Raw genomic sequence first — 18,725 nt, 5'->3', positions numbered from 1 at the left:
ACTTTTGTTTTAAAATAACAAAGCCCACCTTATTTTATCATAAAAGTAATGTTAAAGCAGAGAAGTGAGAAAATGAAAAAGAACGGAAGATCAGGATGAAGCCACTCAGAGCTGCATTTCTTTACAGGTATCTGGCGAAAAGCTCATACCCTGGAAACCTTGTTGATCTTTAAGGTGCCACTGGACTCAAATTTTAAAGTATTAGAAGCAGTACAGAAAGGCAAGCAGCCATTCATTCGTGCATCCACTTTGCCGTTGGCCTGGTGCAAAAGAGGATGTTGAAGAGCGAGCCTGTAACAACAGATGGGAAAAGCCAAATTAGCTGAGCCAAGGGAAGCCACAAGCATTCTAAGCAGGTGTTGGGGGTTTGCAGTAAAGCGCTCTGGCGTACTCTGTCAAAACATCCGAAACAATGGTTTAAAGTTAAATTCTTCAACAACAACCTTGCCTTCTGTAGCCTGTATTTTCCCCACTGTTTCCAAAAAGAAAGGCATGTTATTGTGTGTCGGGCCTCTGCACTCACTTTGAATACTTTCTTTTGAATCTTGAGGATGCAGGGCTGGCTTGGAGTAATCAATTATAATTCATCACACTTAAATAGTGGTCAAGAGAGAGCAATCCCGAGCAGGTCTATTCAGAATTCTACTCCAAAGTGGCTTATTCCAGTAAAGGGTTCTTAGGAGTGTTCAAAAGGCCTTGTATGCATTATCTGAAAAACAAATCTTGTGGCACCATAAAGAAAGTAAGACTTATTGAAGCACAAGCTTTTGTTGGCTAGAGGCCACTTCGTCAGGTGCATGAAGTGAAACTTTATACACAGCAGAAGTAAAAGGGGTGTGTGTGTGAAGAGTGGTTGAACCACTTCTATGCAAAACTCAAAAAGTTCTGTATTTCCTCAAAAAGTAAATTGTTTTGTTCTTCCTCTCCAGGTGTGCCTTCTGGAAAAAGGAGTCATCTTACTTTCAAATACACGGTAGAAGTATGGACAGCAATACAAAGACTTTTATGAATAACATTTCTAGTGGGCAGTTTCAATTAAGTAACACTATTAGACTGCAGTAGAACAGCAGGATTTGATTCCAGTAGCATCTTTGAGACCAACCAGATTTTCAGGGTATGAGTTAAGATATATTTTTAAAACCTACGTGGTCTCTGTTTTCTTCTTTGAGTGGGTGGCATTGCAATGCAAATAAAGCCTGATTTAAGCATTCTCATTACATTTCTATGCATTTCCATGTTTTCCAGTCAGGAACTGCAGAATCTGAGTCCAATGGCACCTTAGAGACCAACAAGATTTTCAGGATATGAACTTTGTGACGAGTCTAAGCTCCCTTCTTCATATACTGTAGTATCTGAATCTCTCTCTCTCTCTCTGAATATATATGTTTCAGGTATGTGACAAAGAGAGTTTTGACTCTTGAAAGCTGATACCCTGAAAATATTGATCTATATGGTCCGTATCTGAAGAAGTGAGCTGTGACTCATGAAAGCTCATACCCTACCACCAATTTTGTTAGTCTTATAGGTACTACTGGATTCTTGCTCTTTGCTCCTGAAAATCTTGTTGGTCTCTAAAGTGCCCCTGGACTCAAGTCCTGCTGTTTTTTTAGGGGCTATGCCTGTTATATTCTGGGTCATCTTCATTTCAGGGAAATATGGTGCACAGGATAAGCAGGGACCTTTCACAAGGGATGGGACGAAAGGTTTGGCTCCCTCAAACAGCTATCCCTCAGGACAAGGAGCCTCGTCCTGGTGGAAAATGACGACGACGATAGATTTATATACTACCCTTCAGGACAACTTAATGCCCACTCAGAGCAGTTCAAAAAGCTTGTTATCATTATCCTCAGAGCAATCACCCCATGAGGTGGGTGGGGCTGAGAGCTCTGAGACTGACCCAAGGTCGCCCAGCAGGCTTCAAGCAGAGGAATGAGGACTCAAGCCCGGCTCTCCAGATTAGAGTCCTGCCGCTCTTAATCACTACACCAAACTGGCGCTGGAGGAAGACCCTCCCCCCCCCTTGCCTGCGGTCAAAGTCCTTCCCGCCCCGCCATGTTTCCGGGGCTGTCCTGAGGGCTTTCCCCGCGCCTCCTCCTGGCCTTTAAGGCCGGCCGGGCAGGGAGAAGCCCAGCCGCAGTAGCAGCAGCAGACGCCGCCCTCGCCAGGCCCTCCTCTCCGGGCGCGCCACGGTCAGAAGCCGGCACTCGCAGCGTGCGCCACCATGGCCGGGCGCCGGCTCCGCTTGGCCCTCCCGGTGCTGCTGCTGCTGCGGGACTGCCTCGGCGGCCTCCACTTCAGGGAAGGGCAGAGCTGCTACAAGCCACTGCCGCGCAAGAGCCCCGGCCTGAGGTAAGGGGTGGGGGGGAGCCGGCCCCTTCCCACCCCGCCCGGCTGGGGCTCCCCGACTCTCTGGGCGCTGCCGGACGCGGAGGGAAGGGCGCCCGCGGTTTGCTGGGAAGCCCCGGCCGAGAGAAGGCAGGGAGCGGCCGGTGCGCCCGCTTTTGCGCACGGGCTACATTGGCGCAGCGGGGCGAGGAAGGGCCGGGGCTGCCGCAGTCCGTCCCCGAGGACGGCTGGCCTCGGGGAAGGATGCCGGGAACAGCAAACCCGGAGTGAATCTCGGTATAGGCGAGAAGGGCGGCGGCGGCGGAGCTGCACTGTCGCTCGCTGCGATCGGCGCTGCTTAAGACCTTTGCTGCCGCCTTCGTTCAGACGCGCATCGAAATCGCAGCGGGTTATTGAACTGAAGGCGTTTGAAGCCCGCCTTTCCTCCGAGGGGCGCAGGCACCTCCCCTCCAAACCTGAATCCCGCAACAGCCCTGGGAGGTAGCTCAGGCCGAGAGAACGGCTGACCCCAAGTCGCATAATAAGCTTCAGGTTAAGCAAGGAGTTTGGATCCGGGTCTCTGGCCTCCCGATCCGGTGCTCTAACCGCTACACAATATGAATGGCTATGTATGTGTCAGGTGGGCAATTGTGTTGGGCTGCAGCAGAACTGCAGAATTTGAGTCCCCGGGCACCTTAAGAGACCAACAAGATTTTAGCAGTAGAAAAGAGCAAGAGTCCAGTAGCACCTATAAAAATAACAAAATTTGTGATAGGGTATGAGCTTTTGTCAGCCACAGCTCACTTCTTCAGATACCTTTAGGATACAAGCTTTCAGGAGCGAAAGCTCCCTTCAAATATAAATATATTTAAATATAAATATTCAGTCACTATAGTATCTGAAGAAGGGAGCTTTGCCTTTTAAAAGCTTATTCCTGAAAATTTTGTTGGTCTCTAAGGTGCCACTGGACTCAAATCCTGCTTATATGTGACAAGTCAAATATGGGTGCATTTGTTAAAGATATGATGTGCTGGAAAAGTTCCATTTTTAGGGTTGTAATGAAGGGTGGGATAGTTTCTCATTTAACGTAAGCGGGGATTTTACTGATAGTATGACAGTAGAGTTGTCACTCCTGTACACATCGCTTATGTGTAAACTGAATGTGCATGGGAGAGGAATAGGATTGTATCCACTAACTCCCTCCCCTCCCAACATAGACTTACATGCCTTCAACAAAACATGTTAATGAAATCACTGTGCGTGTGCAAAAGTTACATGCTCAGGTTCTGTCCACTGGATTGTATATTTCCATTGGGGATGCATTCCCTCTCTGTTCACAAGTTATGCTGAATGTGTATAGGCAGGGGGAGGCAGGTCTTGTGGGTGTCCTGCTGAGCTCACAGGGTTCTTGTACAGATAACAGGGAGTGGAGGGGAATGTGCACACTCATGTTTGGCATGTTCAGTCTGTGTAAAGGGTACACACGCAGTTGTAATTCTTCTAGCTTTATTAATGTCTTTCATCCTCCAGTTTCACTGCTGGTTCTCGTGTTTTTAATCTACCTGCTACCATTTTGTGGCTTCTTCCCTGGAGGCCAGGGGTGCAACCTGACTCCAGCTTTATTTTAAACGGGCACACCTGCTCAGCATTTCACCCAGGATGCTTGCCAGACAAGCCTTGAGATCAAGGCCTGGGAACCCCTTCCCTTTGAATATCTAGCCTGATGCAGAGTCCTGCAGAACGCAGCAACGTGGTTTCGTTTGTGTTGGTCTTGATACAAGGTATTTACATGGCTTTCGTTTCTGGCATGCAAGCTTTTGAATTCTGCAGAATTCTGAATCAAGCTGGATTTTTAAAGCAGGAGGGGGTGGGGTTCTCAAGCCTTGATCTTAAGGCCGTGTCTTGCGAAACATCCAGCATTTCCTTTGAATTTGTACCAGTTCCCTCTCCGCTCCTCCTCCTTCCTCCACTGGCAGCAGCCATCACATCCTAATGTCTAGGGGACCAAAACATATTTTTCTCATCTTGTGCAACAAAGGGGATAATCCTTGTCCATTTCGACTCTGGCCCGCAGTTCAAGAGCTGCTCTGATCCGGTCAGAGTTCAGAAGACACACAACAAGCCCAGGATGTTGCAAGCACATGATGGTGCAGCAGGGCATTTAAGGTCATGCTGCAGAAGGCAATCACATGATCGCTAAGCGGCAGGAAAGGTTAAGCCAAACGTGATTAGATATTGGAAAGGGGTTGTTTCTTTCTTCCAAGACACCGGGTGAAAAATTAACTTGTTCTTCTGTTTGATCTTAACAGAACTTACCCTCGTCCTCATGAATATTTGGACATCTCTAAGCTGCCCCAGAGCTGGGATTGGCGCAATGTAAATGGAGTCAATTACGCAAGCACCACTCGCAACCAGCACATCCCTCAGTATTGTGGATCCTGTTGGGCTCACGGCAGCACCAGCGCCCTTGCAGGTATGGGGGGACACACATGGTTTGCCTTATACTGAATCAGACTTGGCAGTGGCTCTCTGGAGGAAAAATTTCTCATCTACTGCCTGGTCCTTTTTATACTAGGGATGTCCAGAATTCAGCCTTCTGCATGCAAAGCAGAGGCTCTTCCACAGACCCACAGCTTCTCCCATGGTGGACAGTTCCTTGTGCTTAGTTTCCTTTCCCAAGTCTGCAAGGAGAGTTGTTGGCAGGAGGTGGTTGTTCTCTGACCCCATTTAGGGATATCAATTGTTAGGCAGCTTGTGAAATAAGAGGAACCCCAGTTCTTAAAATGGGAGAAGCCTTCTTTTGGAGAGTGACCCAGAAAGCCTTCCTTTCGTTCAAGCGGAAGTAGCTTTTTTGAATCCAGAGAACAGGATGCGAGCTCGTCACTCCGTGTGGGATGAGGGGGGATTCGTGATATTATCAGTTGTGCAAATTCTGTGGCTGGGAGCTGCTGTTCTGTGTGCGTTGTGGCGGAGGGTGGGGTAGGGGACTGAGCCATTTAATTATAACGAACAGAAATGATGTGCTTAATGAAAACCGACAAAAAAAGGAAGGTGGTAGTGTCGGAACCTGCTTCTCTTCCTCATTTTGAGAGAGTTGGATAAGATAGGTTGACAATTAAGGGAATGCGCTCTGCTCATGCTCAGAGCACTCTCTTTCATGTGGCATGTCGCAGAGCTGAGTCAGAGCAGGGAAGGCGGGTTCTGGAACTAAACCAGAGTGAATTCCTAGTGCAAATTGAGCCTGGCTGCTCATACAGGGTACCTTTATTACAATGATTTTTCTCTTGTGGTACACAGTGCGAATGCTGCATTTACTCCCCCCTCACAGTGAGTAGGTAGGCTTGGGAATGGAGACAAGAAGACTTGCATTGCATTGGTGCCTGGAAATCTAGTTGGTCTTGAAGGAGCTGCTGGACCCGAATCTTGCTGGGGAAGCTTTTCTTTGAGTGCCTCTGGGAGGAGTGAGTGGAGGCAGGCTTGCCGCCGTAACTGGATGAACCAGTCCGCTGCATTGCTGCTTTGCACTTTCAACGGAGGCGTCCTTGCTTCCTACCCACTGAGTAGAAGAGACTGTTAAGGCGATCGGCGGTTATATCAGTATCTCAAAATGAGGCCCTGAGCGGTCCCTGGAGCAGCTTGGCCTGAATGTGTTTGTCCTGATGCAGATTTTGCCTGTCCCAGGGTTGATGAAATAATCCTGGGGTCCTCTGAGGTGTTCAGCCCCGGACAAAAGTCAGCCCTGTTTGTCTGGGGCTGTGTCGATCAGCAGCTGCCGGTAGGATTGCAGCTTGCAATAAAATTCCTAGGAAAGGGCTGTGGGACTAGCCAGTGCTGACTCCACCAGTGTGACTTACAAGGGCAGTCACAGATCATGTGCAGATCACATGGTGGTCAATCAGCTGACTCTTTTCTGCTGATGCAGACATAACAAACTTCATGACATAATGCAAACGTCAGCCAGATTTGCTGAGGTCCAAACCATTTGCTTCCTTGACTTGGATAACCATGATTATGATGGATTAGATCAAAATCCCGGCATTCTGTTTCCAATAGTGGCTGATCAGAGGCCCCAGACAAGTTCACCCGATGGTGGTGGCCGTCCCATTTGTTCCCATATTTGGTAGTTTGAGGTACACTGCATTTGAGTCTGGAAGTCCCATCATCGGCTGCTCATCTCACCGTTTTATTACGTCTATCTTTCATTAATGAGTCGCTTGCAATATTTTACAGGTCCATAGGAAGAAGTGCTTCCTTTACTCTATCCTAATTTTTTTTTAGCAATCAGGTTACCTCCAGCTCTAGAATTTTAAGTATGTAAAGAATTTGTATCTCTACCTCAGTTCAAGAACCTTTGTCATAGAGAATAGTCACTGAAGCCAGTATTTCTAGTTTTTTCAAACTACAGACCATATATGTAGGATCTAGATCCACAATGCACACAAGGCAGTCCTGGGGATCCTGGCATCTCAGTTTGACAGATCAGAGAGTGTCTGTATCTGTTAGGGTGAAGCAGTTTCCAGTGTTTAGAGCGGTTTCCTGTTCCTTTCTGAACATTTTGTTAATTATGATAAATGTAGCAATCACTGAATTATTATTAGCATTAGGAATGGTTGCAAATATAAATACTGATAAAAACAAAGGATAGCAAGCTTTAATCTATTTTTTATTATTTTTCCAAATAAGAAAGAAAACAGACAAGCTTTAATCTATTGACGGTTGTTTTAGAATCTGCCATTAAAGCTATAGTCCTACTAATTAACGGGTCTTTTGGAACAGTCTTTGTTTCCTCCTTCAAAAAAAATGGAAGGGGGAGCTGTTGAACTCTGGCTGCTGAATTTGGCACGCATTAACTAAGTCCAACTTTGTGCAAGATTACAAAATACACCTAGCTGTGTTGTCCATGCCTTGTAGAATATATGTTTTTTTTCCCTACCCCCTCCCTTCACTCGTCCAGGCCATATCACAAATTGTCCCTGAAACTCTTTTCATTCAGTGTGAGTGTTGTGCAACTGTGTGGGGACAAACTTACTAGCTGGCTGGCCTGTCCTCTGCCCATGTGCTACCATCAACTTGTAAGCACCGAATCGATAAGCATAGGAAAGATGTTTGTAGCGGCTCTTTCCCCTTCATCAGCGTTTTAAAAAGTAGCATTCCCATCACAAGAATGTACGTAGATTCCATACTCACAAGTCCATCATTGCGCAGAGTTGCGGGAGAGGGACATTACATTCATGTTCTCTTCCCCCCCTGCCCCGTGCACTGATTTCAGTGTGTGTGTGTATTTTTATTTATTATACTTACATCATTTATTGTCCACATTTCTCATTGAGACTCGAGGCAAATTACACAGTGTGTTAGTAACAGTCAATTTCAATAATATTTCAATCAACAAAGTAATCAGTATATAAATGCAAATGTGCAAAGATTTAAACCTGTAGAGAGCTTCTGCTTATTAGGCAGGGTGGGACTGGTGATCCATGCCCTTCCACCTCTAGGGAATGCTGTCCGACTTGGCGTCTATCAACTTGCTACCTGGTGCATCATATAAAACTGACCTCCAGATTTGTCGATATCAAGACTACGGTGTTTCTACTGTTCTTAGTCCTCCTAAGATCTTGCTGTGTGTTCTGGAGAGAGGCAGGGATGGTTATGATGAACTGCCAGCTGTTAGATTTGTGTTTGTTTTTCAAGGGAGAGACTCTTATTTCTGCCCCTTCATCTGAGGAGCGTCTGTGGCATTTTGAAACTGGTTGGGCAACCAACCCCATGTAATCTACTCGAGCTATGCTGCACAGTGCCTAGGGGCCCTGTCTTGGTTTGGTGTGTCTGGCCTCTTCCGACACCCCCCCTCAGTAATGGAAAGAACTGGCTTTGGCGTTCAGAGGCAGCTCTTCCTTGTTGCTTTTTAAGAGGGCTGTGAATATTTGTGTTTATTTCAGAAGGCTTTTGTTCGCCTGTGATTTCTGTTGAGGAACTACTATTGTTTTATTTATTATTGCTTTAATATGATATTTTAGCAGTGTATTTTGGGTGAATTGCTGTTAGCTGCTTTTGGGTTACCGACTTCAGGATGAGGCCTGAAGGTCATCCCGGAATTACAACTCTTCTCCAGACGACAGAGATCAAGTCCCTTGGAGGAAACGGCAGCCTTGGAGCTGCTTCCCCAGGCACTCCCCCCAAATCTCCAGGAATTTCTCCAGTGAGAATTGGCAACCCAACTTGTGCTTGGTGAGGAAAGGTGGGATAGAAATTGTTTTAATTGGATTAAGTCTCCAGTACCTCCTGGTCCCCATTTTTAAGAAAGCTACAAGCTGCAGACCTGAGGTTCTTCCAACATGCCATGAAACTAGGCTTACTGTTTTCCCAGCAGTGGTGGGGGACCCCTTGCCAACAGGAGGAAAAGGGGGGGGTTGACGGGCAGCATCCTGATGCATTGATATCACTCCCCTTGTGCTCATAAGTGACATCAGCTTGTCATAAGGGCCCTACTCAGGGCTTTTTTTCAGCGGGAACATGGTGGAACAGAGTTCTGGCACCTCTTGAAAAGGGTCACATGGCCGGTGGCCCTGCCCCCTGATCACCAGACAGAGGGGAGTTTAGATTGCGCTCTGCGCAGCAGCATGGAGGGCAATCTAAACTCCCCTCTGTCTGGAGATCAGGGGGCGGGGTCACTGGCCATGTGACCATTTTTGCCGAGGGCAATTTAAACTTTAAAAAACTCCCCCCTTGTTCCAGCTGACCCAAAGTGATGTCATTGTGCGGTCTTGAGTTCCACCACCTCTTTTCCCAGAAAAAAAGCCCTGGCCATACTCGTGGGCAAAACTCATAGTGTCCCTGGCGACACACTGATGTCACTTCTGGGCACTCAGAGAGTGATGCCAGCGCATTGCCTGCAACGTCATGTCATGAAACATCTGTTGGGAGAAAGGCAGTGCTTAACAGCCAGTCTGATAAAAAGAGTTCTGCGGAACTCAAAACCTTGCACTCGTTATTTTGTGAGCATTGGGCTGCTCTTTGTAAAAGGTATTCCTGTTGTCCTAATGTAATTCAGCAGTTACCTTGGCTGACTTTGTGTGAGTTTTAAAGCATGAAGTGGGACTGATTGTGGCAGCTGCTGAGAACACTGACTCAGTGCGGCTGGGAAAAAAAAGGAAGATAAATGCTTGAGAGAGTAGCCGGGAATCAGAGGAAGGGGGAAGGAGTGACTCAGCAACCGCTGGCTTTGATGCTCTGCAGCGGTCTCAGTGACGGGCAGCTTCCACAGCAACTTCTGGGTCCTAATGCCTGCCTTTGTTATCCTACATGGTGGCTGCTGTTATTTTGTCACCGGCAAAGACTCCTTGAGTGCCGGAACGACTTCCCTGCAGTCCCCACCTAGTTGCACATTAAATCCTTGTTTCTCCTTGCCTCTCAGATCGCATCAACATCAAGAAGAAAGGCGCCTGGCCCTCTGCCTACCTTTCGGTTCAGAATGTAATCGACTGTGCCAATGCCGGGTCTTGTGGAGGAGGAGACGACTCTGGCGTGTGGCAATACGCTCACGAGCATGGCATCCCAGACGAGACCTGTAATAACTACCAAGCAAAAGATCAAGGTATGAGAGACGGAAGTGCAAAGACTGTGCCGCTCCTTCTTGTGTATGTGATGGAAGAAAGCAGAATTCAAGTAACTTCTCATTCATTCGTGCCACTGGCAAATAAATCCAGAAATGTTTAGACAGCCAGCCCTAGAATCATATTTTGTAACCGAAGTCCAGCTTCATATTTATCCTGTTCATTGGGAAGCAGTATCATTGGAAGGAGCTGGAGTGGTGATCTTCAGGACCCGGAGGTATTTCACAGAACCCCAGTAGCCCGGTCACAAGCCCCTATGCTGTTGCCATTTCTCTGCCACCTTTTAGAAGGACCTGCTGCAGGTGCCACAGGTAGACAGCAAGAGCACCATGCCTCAGACACAGGCTTATGGCATCGGCCACATGGATGAGGCAAGAGCATTCAGTGGTGAAGATTCTTTTTAGTACGGGCAGGTTCATCGCCACCCTCCTACCTTTCCCATATCTTCTCTCTCTTCTGACATGGCCACCCTACTCCGCAGCCCTGATTGGTCTGCCAGTGCACATTCTCATGCAGCCTGGAACTTCCCTGCCTGTCAGGTGATCCCCCCCCCCCCAATGTGGCTTCCTGGTTCTTGCAGCTCGGTGGGCCCTGTGCACTGAATGAACAATAAAAGTAGGTTCTGAATCAGTACAGCCTGAAGACTGGAGTTCTACAGGAGCTTTATTAATATGTCTGCAAAAGTTACTAGCCCTTAATCTAGGACTGCCAATTTCCCCCTAGGAGTAGGGATTCCCTGCTCTCCGCTCCTATATCCCATTGACGCTCCTGCAGCTGGCAGGAGAAAATATAATTTTTTTCAAAGAGCCATTGGTGATGGCATAATTTCACTTCCGGGGGAAATCCAGAAATAATATCAGTACGCTCTAGGAATTACCAGAAACTCTCTGACAAATTTGGTGATTCTTAAGAGAGGTGTGAAGTCACTTCCAGGTTTTCCTCTGAAGTGACATCATGCCATCACTGACGGCAATCTCCCATGTATCCTCCCTTAAGCCCTTATTGGTTGCCAAGCCATACCTGGCAACCTTAGCCTAACTTGCACCAAGTTATTAGCCTGCCTGTTCACATGTTTGTGCTGGTTATTTGGAGGGCAAAAAAACCTTACTTTTTAAAATAAAGTCCAGTAGCACCTTTAAGACTAACCAACTTTATTGTAGCATAAGCTTTTGAGAACTACAGCTATCTTTGTCAGATGCATCTTGCATCTGTTTGCTGAGGATGATCAAGAATGGCTGTTTTGAAGGATTCTGTATTGCACCCACGGCTCTTCATGTTCTTGGTAATCCTTAACCCTGTGGTTGAGACTTTTGAATTAGGGGCTTCGCACTCATTGTGTTACACCTACTCTTGGGTAGTGACCCTTCATTCTGCTGTCTATGTTCATCTCGCAGGAAAAACAATCTTGTGACAATCAGTCTCCTACTTTTTGTAGACTGTCAGATATTCAATCAGTGTGGGACGTGTGTTACTTTTGGAGAGTGTCATGTGATCAAGAACTACACCCTCTGGAAAGTTGCTGATTATGGGTCTGTCAGTGGACGAGAAAAAATGATGGCGGAGATCTATGCCAACGGTCCCATTAGGTAAAGAAACAAACCAAGCTGCTTGATAAGCGAAATCAGAATTTTCGTTTAAATATTTTCCTTAAGGTATTTTTTGAAAAAACCCCAAGGGTACAAATAAATAGACTATTGGCAATATAGTTCCGATTCTAATCTGGAAGACAAGAATGGTAGAACACTGAATTCCGCAGAAGTTGTATAATAAGTCAATAGGACAACCTTTCTGGTGGTGGGTTGGCTCAGACATACAGGGTTTATTTTAACTATAGTCAGGGCTTTTTTTCTGGGAAAAGAGGTGGTGGAACTCAGTGGGTTGCCCTTGAAGAAAATGGTCACATGGCTGGTGGCCCCGCCCCCTGATCTCCCCTCTGTCTAAACTCCCCTCTGTCTGGAGATCAAGGGGCGGGAACACCAGCCATGTGACCATTTTCAAGAGGTTCCGGAACTCCGTTCCACCGCGTTCCAGCTGAAAAAAAGCCGACTATAGTAATCCAACTTGTGTTGCAGCAAGAACTGTGCCATTGTTCATATATCCTTGTTCGTATGTCATATGAAACCATAGTTAAGACATCACTGTGGTTAATAAACCAATTTCCGATCTGAGTTTGACATACCCTTATTAACCCTCGTCGCTGGAGTGGTTTGTGTTTGGATAGCCACACTAACTATAGCCAGTTTAATAAAACCACCATCTTGCTTGACTTCTGAATCAAACTAGTTTGGTGAGCTTGCCTTTTCTGGCAAACTACAGCCGTAAATAGTTTCTCAGCCACCACCATGCTCTCTACTTTGCCAAAACGTCATCAAATGAAAAGCAGGGGGTGTTCTAGCAGGAGGGGGAGGTGGGAAATTCCCACTCCAGTGTGGTCTGTTGTGCAAGCAGATATTGCATACAAACTATTATATGAAATGTGATCAGTTTGGTCTCTCACTACATGTCTTGGGGAAGTCGTTCAGCAGACTTCCGTTTTCTAGCTGGCTAACTTCTCACAGTTCTACATTAGCAGCAGCTTCCTGGTGCGTCTTCATATTAGAATATTTATCCAGAGTTTCAAGCAGGTCCATTTAGTTTGGGAGATTTAAGAGACATTGGTGCCCCCCTTTGAAGATCTCTTTGTCTCTCCCTGTGATGTTAGACATCTTCTTTTAAAGGCAATTGACTACAAATAACTCTCTGATGCTCCAAATTCTGTTACGCCATTTGTGTAAATTCAAATGTAATAGGGAACCAAGGTTTGCCACTATGGCTGCAGTCCTGTGCAGGCTTACCTGGGACCAGGGCTCATTTTGAGGGGGAATGTGCCGGAACACAGTTCTGGCAGTTCCCCAAAGAGGTCACATGTCAGGTGGCCCTGCCCACTTGACTTGGCCATTTTGGGCCTGTTTCGGCCTGGATTGGGTTCCGAAACAGCCTGGATTGGGCCTCTGACAGGTGGTGGGTCACTCTCCCACTCAGCAGCGGCCTGATTCTGACCATTTTAGGCCCCTTTCCGGCCATTTTCAGCCCTTTTGCCATTTTGGGCCCAATTTCGGCCCTGAATGGTCAGAATTGGGTCCAAAACAGCCAGGATAGGTGATGTTGGGGTGTGGCATATGCAAATTAGTTATGCTAATGACACACTTCTGGTGATGTCAAGGAGTAGCATATGCTAATGAGTTATGCTAATGAGTTATGCTAATGAGTTCCTCCCGTTCTTTTTCTACGAAATGACCCCTGCCTGGGACTAAGCACCATTGAACTTCTGAGCAGACATACCTAGGATTGTGCTCTGTGTGACGATGCCTGGGAGATTACGCGGCTCATATTCTACATTCTCCTCCCTGCATCCCCATTTATTTCACATTTGTGGCAAACCAAATTTTGTCATTACGTCAGACTCACCCAACGATGGCAAGCCAAACCAGGATTCCACCATGGTTGTAGAGACATTGCCATGTTTTCAATTTGTGCTTTATTAAAAATCTATCCTGCCTTTCTTCAGCTTTAAAGCAGCATACATCAGGGTCCCGAGAGATGTTCCATTCAAGCACTGACAAGACCCATACCTTCAGCAAGGTTACTGCATTGTCCACCTTCCAACCATACCTTGAGGGTGCTGATGACATAAAAAATGGCCTTGCTTTTCATTTGTCGCATAATCTACTTGAACCACTTCATTTCTGAAACCTTTGACTTCTATTAGGCTGTCTAGAGTGGATTTTCAGAGGTATCAATTACTGTAATTTTAATTTTAAACAGTTGTGGGATCATGGCTACTCCAAAGCTGGATGCATACACTGGAGGACTTTATTCAGAATACAGCCCATCTGCGTCAATAAACCACATTGTTTCTGTGGCTGGCTGGGGTGTCGAAAATGGAACCGAATACTGGATTGTCCGTAACTCTTGGGGCGAACCCTGGGTAAGGAGGAGGATCGAACAAGTTCATTATATTCTTTTAAAGATCCCTTTTTCTTTTAAAGATCTGAATGTTTTCGTAGAAAAACTTGGAAATTGCAGGAACCATGAAAGAGACTGGTTGCATGTGGAGGAGATATTGTCACCCAGGCAAGGTACACTCACAACTTCCTGTGTCCATTCCATCAAGTAAAGATTGTCTTGCACCCAAGTGGTGGCAGCAGCCGTGTGGGCTCAGGATGATTGCAGCAACCTCCCTTGCTGCTGTTGGCTGAGAGTCAGCCGAGTCCTTCCATTGCATCAGCACTCTCCACGCTCTGTCCCAAAGCAGTCACTTGGACGGTTTGTCTGGAGAACCAGCCCCAATTCTCTTTCATCCTGAAACTACCCCCTAGGTATTCTGCATGCAGGGTGGATAGACCAGATTGCTGTCTTATGAAATCAGTCATCATCTGTTGTGGTTGTCTTCCTAGTTCATGTGAAGCTTTCTTGCGTTGTGTCATTTAGGTTTTGCTGCACAACTGGGACTTCCAGGACAACACTGTAACCTGAGGTTGAACCTCAGCTCCTTGTGTTTTGTTTGCCAACCCTAACACCAGTTAATCTCTTGCAGGGGGAAAGAGGCTGGCTTAGAATTGTGACAAGCGCATGGAGGGGACCAGAATACAACCTTGCTATTGAAGACGCATGTACTTACGGAGACCCGCTACTTCCTTGAATCTGCTCTGGGGATTATTTGTAGCACACTGGAGGTCTGCAAGAAGTCGCGGGTACATATTAAGTGACTGGGAAATCCTCCCTGCTCCAACAAAAATCTCCTTTGCAGAATACTATACATTTTGAGGGGGCTTGAGCAGTCAGTTTTCCCATCTCTCCCACTTTTTAATTAACGCAACCGCTCTCAACATTCTTACCCATCCTTTTCAGGCTATTTCTTTGGAGGGCAAGGAGTCAGGACTCTTTTCTTCACAAAATGTATAAACTAGCATTTTTCTGCATATCTAAGGAATCTGTGCGCGCGCATGCTCCCAGAACTGTGACTTGGCTTGTGGGTGGGCAAACTGAGATAAGTACTTGACTGTCAGGGCTGCTGCTGTTTGTAACCTTGTATTTGGATTGCAAGGAGTGTGCCAGGAAGTTGTTTCTTCTTTTGAAAGAGAAGAATAGCATTTCTGAAGTATCCATTAAGCAGGGACTCGTGAAATGTTGGCGTTACTGAGCCTCTGGTTTTTACCCGTGCTAATTTTTTTTTAGCTGCATATAAAAACATCCATGTGAATTAAATGTATAGATTGCACTAGAGGAAAAAAAGAGTCAAGTACTTTTAAAATTAATTTTGATAAAATTGGTTTATATCTGACTCGTGATCCAGAGTTGATTTTTTAAAAAATTGTATTGTGCTGAATTTTTATTAAAAATGAGAGATTGGACAGCTACTGGTTGGGTTTTTTCCCAAGTATAGTTTGCAGACTTGCAGTTCAGTGATCTGCTTACGGGCAGTTGAGCATTCAGGCTCCGGTGTCCCTGCAATGTCAGTCATTGATGCTGTTCCTCTAATTTAGGACGCCATCTTTGTGAACCATTGTGTGCAATGGCCACCAGCTCTAGTACACCTTTATACCACCCATCTTCCAAGGAAATATATCATTCTTCTATTCCATCCAGTTTGCAGGATCTGAGCAAGTCTGTTAATGATAGGACATTTTGGAGGTCTTTCACTCATAGGGTCACCATAGGGCGGAGGCAACTTGATGGCACGTAACACACACATTCCATCCTCACATCAATCCATTGACACCTAGATGAGACTGTCCCAAGTTCTTCCCCCTGCCTTGATGGCAGAGTGAAGATTCGAACCCTGATGTTCCAAATTTTAGTCTGCAACTACTACTACAGATGTGCAGTAAAAAAACCTGCATTTTGGGGGGATGTGGATATTGGGAAGGCCATTAATACAGGTATTCCCCTATATGTGGGTCCTCCCATATCGGTTTGGTATTTGGATCCAGGTTTGGGGGTGAATTCCAAAATTAACCCAAGACCATTATTCCCTGTAGGGGGGAATCTTTCTGGGCAGGCTGGAATGGCTGTTTTTCTTGTAAATTACATTCAAATTGCAGCTAACTGCTACCTGTCCACTAAAGACCCCACATTTCAAGTAGATAGGGTCAAGGAGTCCAGTTCTACAGGCCCCTGAACAAGGTGCCCTGTGGGAGGCGGGGCGGGGTGGGAATCCAATGCTTTCTCCAGGACAAAGGAGCCTTAGCCAAACTCGCAAGAACCACCACTGATTTTAAGCTTTCCAAAGCAAAAAGAATCCACAAAGCTCCAAAGAACCAATAACAAATCAGAGAATCCCAGCAGAAGTAAGGCAGACAGCTCAGAGCAGCCAAAACATACACTCCCCCAAAAATCTTGCCCTGAAGTTGCAGCCAGCAGGTCTGCTTTTCCGTAGGCCATGACAGAATCATGGTCATCACACATGCTTGAGCTCCCCTAATGTGTGATGCCATTTACCTGTGAGTCGCCTCCCTCTCAGATCACAGAACTTCTGATAAGATGTAGGACTGGACATTTGGGGTGGTAAACTGGGGGTGTGGTCCCAGGCCTCTACTTGGGGGGGGGGGGGAACTGCTCCCGCTAATTCATTTGGCTTTTTCATCTGTGCCTTCGTTGACCCTTAACAATCAAAAAGGGAGAATGATGGAAGCTGCTTTGGGTCTCCATTGGGGGGGGGGAAAGGCAAGCATGCATACGCTCTGTATAAGATGTGGGAGGATAGCTGCTCATTCTTATTTTGGGGCACAGTAAAAATAAGCGAGACAGCCTCTGGGAGAAGTCAGCATAGTACTTACATGTTGCCTGCTGCCGCCAGCGTCATGGAATTCTGTACCAGCGGCACTGAACCGGTGTACTCTCAACTGCTATAACCCTCCCGGCTTCTTGTGATTTAGGCTGCCATGTAACCATTAACCTCGCAAGGTAGCAGATTTATGCTGTCTTCATCCAGGTTCTCAGGATGCTGGCAGCTACAGTCAAATCACTGGAAGGACATGAGCTGAATAAGTGAACCGTGCAGAATGGAAAGGACAAAGGCAAGAAAACAATACACTTAATGCTTAACCAGATGAAAATGTCTATTGTCCAGGTCTAACTTCTTGCAGCGATGTAATCTGGCCCAATTCATTATGCAGCAAAGCGCTGCTTATAATTTTAACAGTAGGCTATTATGAACCGGTGCAGAATTGCTTTGTTGTGCCAGAACTTGTAAAATGCAGCTACACCAATTCTTCCTTCTGCATCTAGATTTTAAGCGTTGTGTAACTTCACGCAAGGGTCGGCAACCTCTCTTGACGGTGTATTGATGATAAGCAGTTTTACAGCACGGTCTCCTGAGCCTGACAAAACACAGTAATCTGAGAAGTCTTCAGTAACAACAGAAGGCAGTACAGTGGAAGATCCCTAACTATCTGAGTTTGCATAGAAGTGACAAAGCGTTGTTTCTTTTGATTTGCATCAGATAGAATGGAATTCCCCTGAGCTGTAGAAAAGCTTGGCTGTTGAATGGTCCATCCCTGAGCTCAACTATTGCTGTATTCATTTCCCAGAATTGTCACAGTTGTCCTTGCATCTGCCTGAAGTGTATGCTCCACTTGTCGGATGATGAAAGAAAAAGCTCAAGTGCATTACTTGTATCTTTGGAGGCTGTCTGGAAATTTATAATCTCTCTATTTGGGCAGGAGAGGATGAGTTTTGCAACTTGCCAAGTTCAAAAGCGGAGGGAGTGTAAAGAAAGGACAGCAGACAAGAAGATGCTACTAAGACAAACTGTTCTTATTTCCTTCCCAAAATAGCAAAAGCATCCCCATACATCCTAGAGAAAGTGGCTTCAAAGGAGACGCATTTGAGTGCTGGGAGAAGCTCCTTTCTATGCGAGTTTGAGTTTCACAAAGCCTGACTCTGCTTTGCCTTGACCCTGGTTCCACTTTGTCCTTTTCTGTCTCTCACTTATTGCTCTTGGCCAGCCGCTGATTTCCAAAATGAAATGAGTCGCTCTCAGCTCTGTATGGGAACAACACATCTTGATCTTAACCTCCTGCTTCCAGAGGTGTGTAAGGATGTGCACTTTGTACAATGAGCAGAAAAACACTCTTTGCATTTCCTTATGTTAGAGGCTGAGCTTTGTTTCAGATTAAGCTCTGCCCTATGGTTAGGGCAGGCTACCAGTCTGTAATTCCAGCAAAAATGATTTACCAGTAGACATGGGCATGAACTGAAAATGAAAGAACCATGTGATTCGTTGCATTCCATGAACCAGGAACCTCAAACTTCCACCGTTTCCCAGTTCACGAATTGGTTCGTGGCATTTCAAACGCTCGGCGGCAGCTGCTGAAGCCCCCTCCTGCTGCTCGCAGGCGGCAGGAGAACGGGGTTGTCACTTTCACACACCCTGCACCGGCTTCAGCCCATCAGCTGAACCCAGCGCAGGGTCTGTGAAACTGACAGCCCCATTCTCCTGCCGCCTGAGCAGCAAGAGAACAGGGCTGTCAGTTTCACACACCCCATGTGGAAATTAAATCAACGGTGCCAGCCTGTCTGGCTTTACAAACCGCTCACAACTCTAAACATGGCTCCATGAACCACGTTTTCACAAACCACAAAATCTGCCTGGTCGTGCATTTTTTTGCTTCGCATTGCAATTCATGCCCACCTCTGTTTACCAGCCCCCTCCTGCAAATGCTTATTTGTGCGTGCCGTTATCTTCCTTGATCACCCACGCAACCCTCAATGTGTGTTAACCCTCTCCACCTCCTTTCAGGTGAT

General features: G+C 46.4%; 1 protein-coding gene across 1 annotated transcript; it reads left to right on the top strand.

Annotated features, from left to right (window-relative positions):
- The first annotated feature begins 2,050 nt into the window (after positions 1-2,050).
- LOC129331079 (cathepsin Z-like) lies at positions 2,051-15,337 on the top strand. Its single transcript, XM_054981412.1, has 6 exons — positions 2,051-2,349; positions 4,635-4,798; positions 9,740-9,919; positions 11,374-11,524; positions 13,743-13,905; positions 14,515-15,337. The coding sequence occupies exons 1-6, from the start codon at positions 2,222-2,224 to the stop codon at positions 14,617-14,619; spliced, it is 891 nt and encodes a 296-aa protein (XP_054837387.1). The 5' UTR covers positions 2,051-2,221; the 3' UTR covers positions 14,620-15,337.
- Positions 15,338-18,725: the final 3,388 nt, after the last annotated feature.

Source organism: Eublepharis macularius, chromosome 5 (assembly GCF_028583425.1).
Source record: "Eublepharis macularius isolate TG4126 chromosome 5, MPM_Emac_v1.0, whole genome shotgun sequence".
Lineage (NCBI taxonomy): Eukaryota > Metazoa > Chordata > Lepidosauria > Squamata > Eublepharidae > Eublepharis > Eublepharis macularius.
This window is presented reverse-complemented; position numbering and strand designations above follow the sequence as displayed.

What these genes read in the sequence shown, in the direction of transcription:
- LOC129331079 (XM_054981412.1), top strand. Translation starts at nt 2,222, where the DNA reads ATGGCCGGGCGCCGGCTCCGCTTGGCCCTCCCGGTGCTGCTGCTGCTG. An exon ending in CTACCAAGCAAAAGATCAAG is followed by an intron (nt 9,920 to 11,373) that starts GTATGAGAGACG and finishes TACTTTTTGTAG; the next exon opens with ACTGTCAGATATTCAATCAG. An exon ending in TATGCCAACGGTCCCATTAG is followed by an intron (nt 11,525 to 13,742) that starts GTAAAGAAACAA and finishes AATTTTAAACAG; the next exon opens with TTGTGGGATCATGGCTACTC.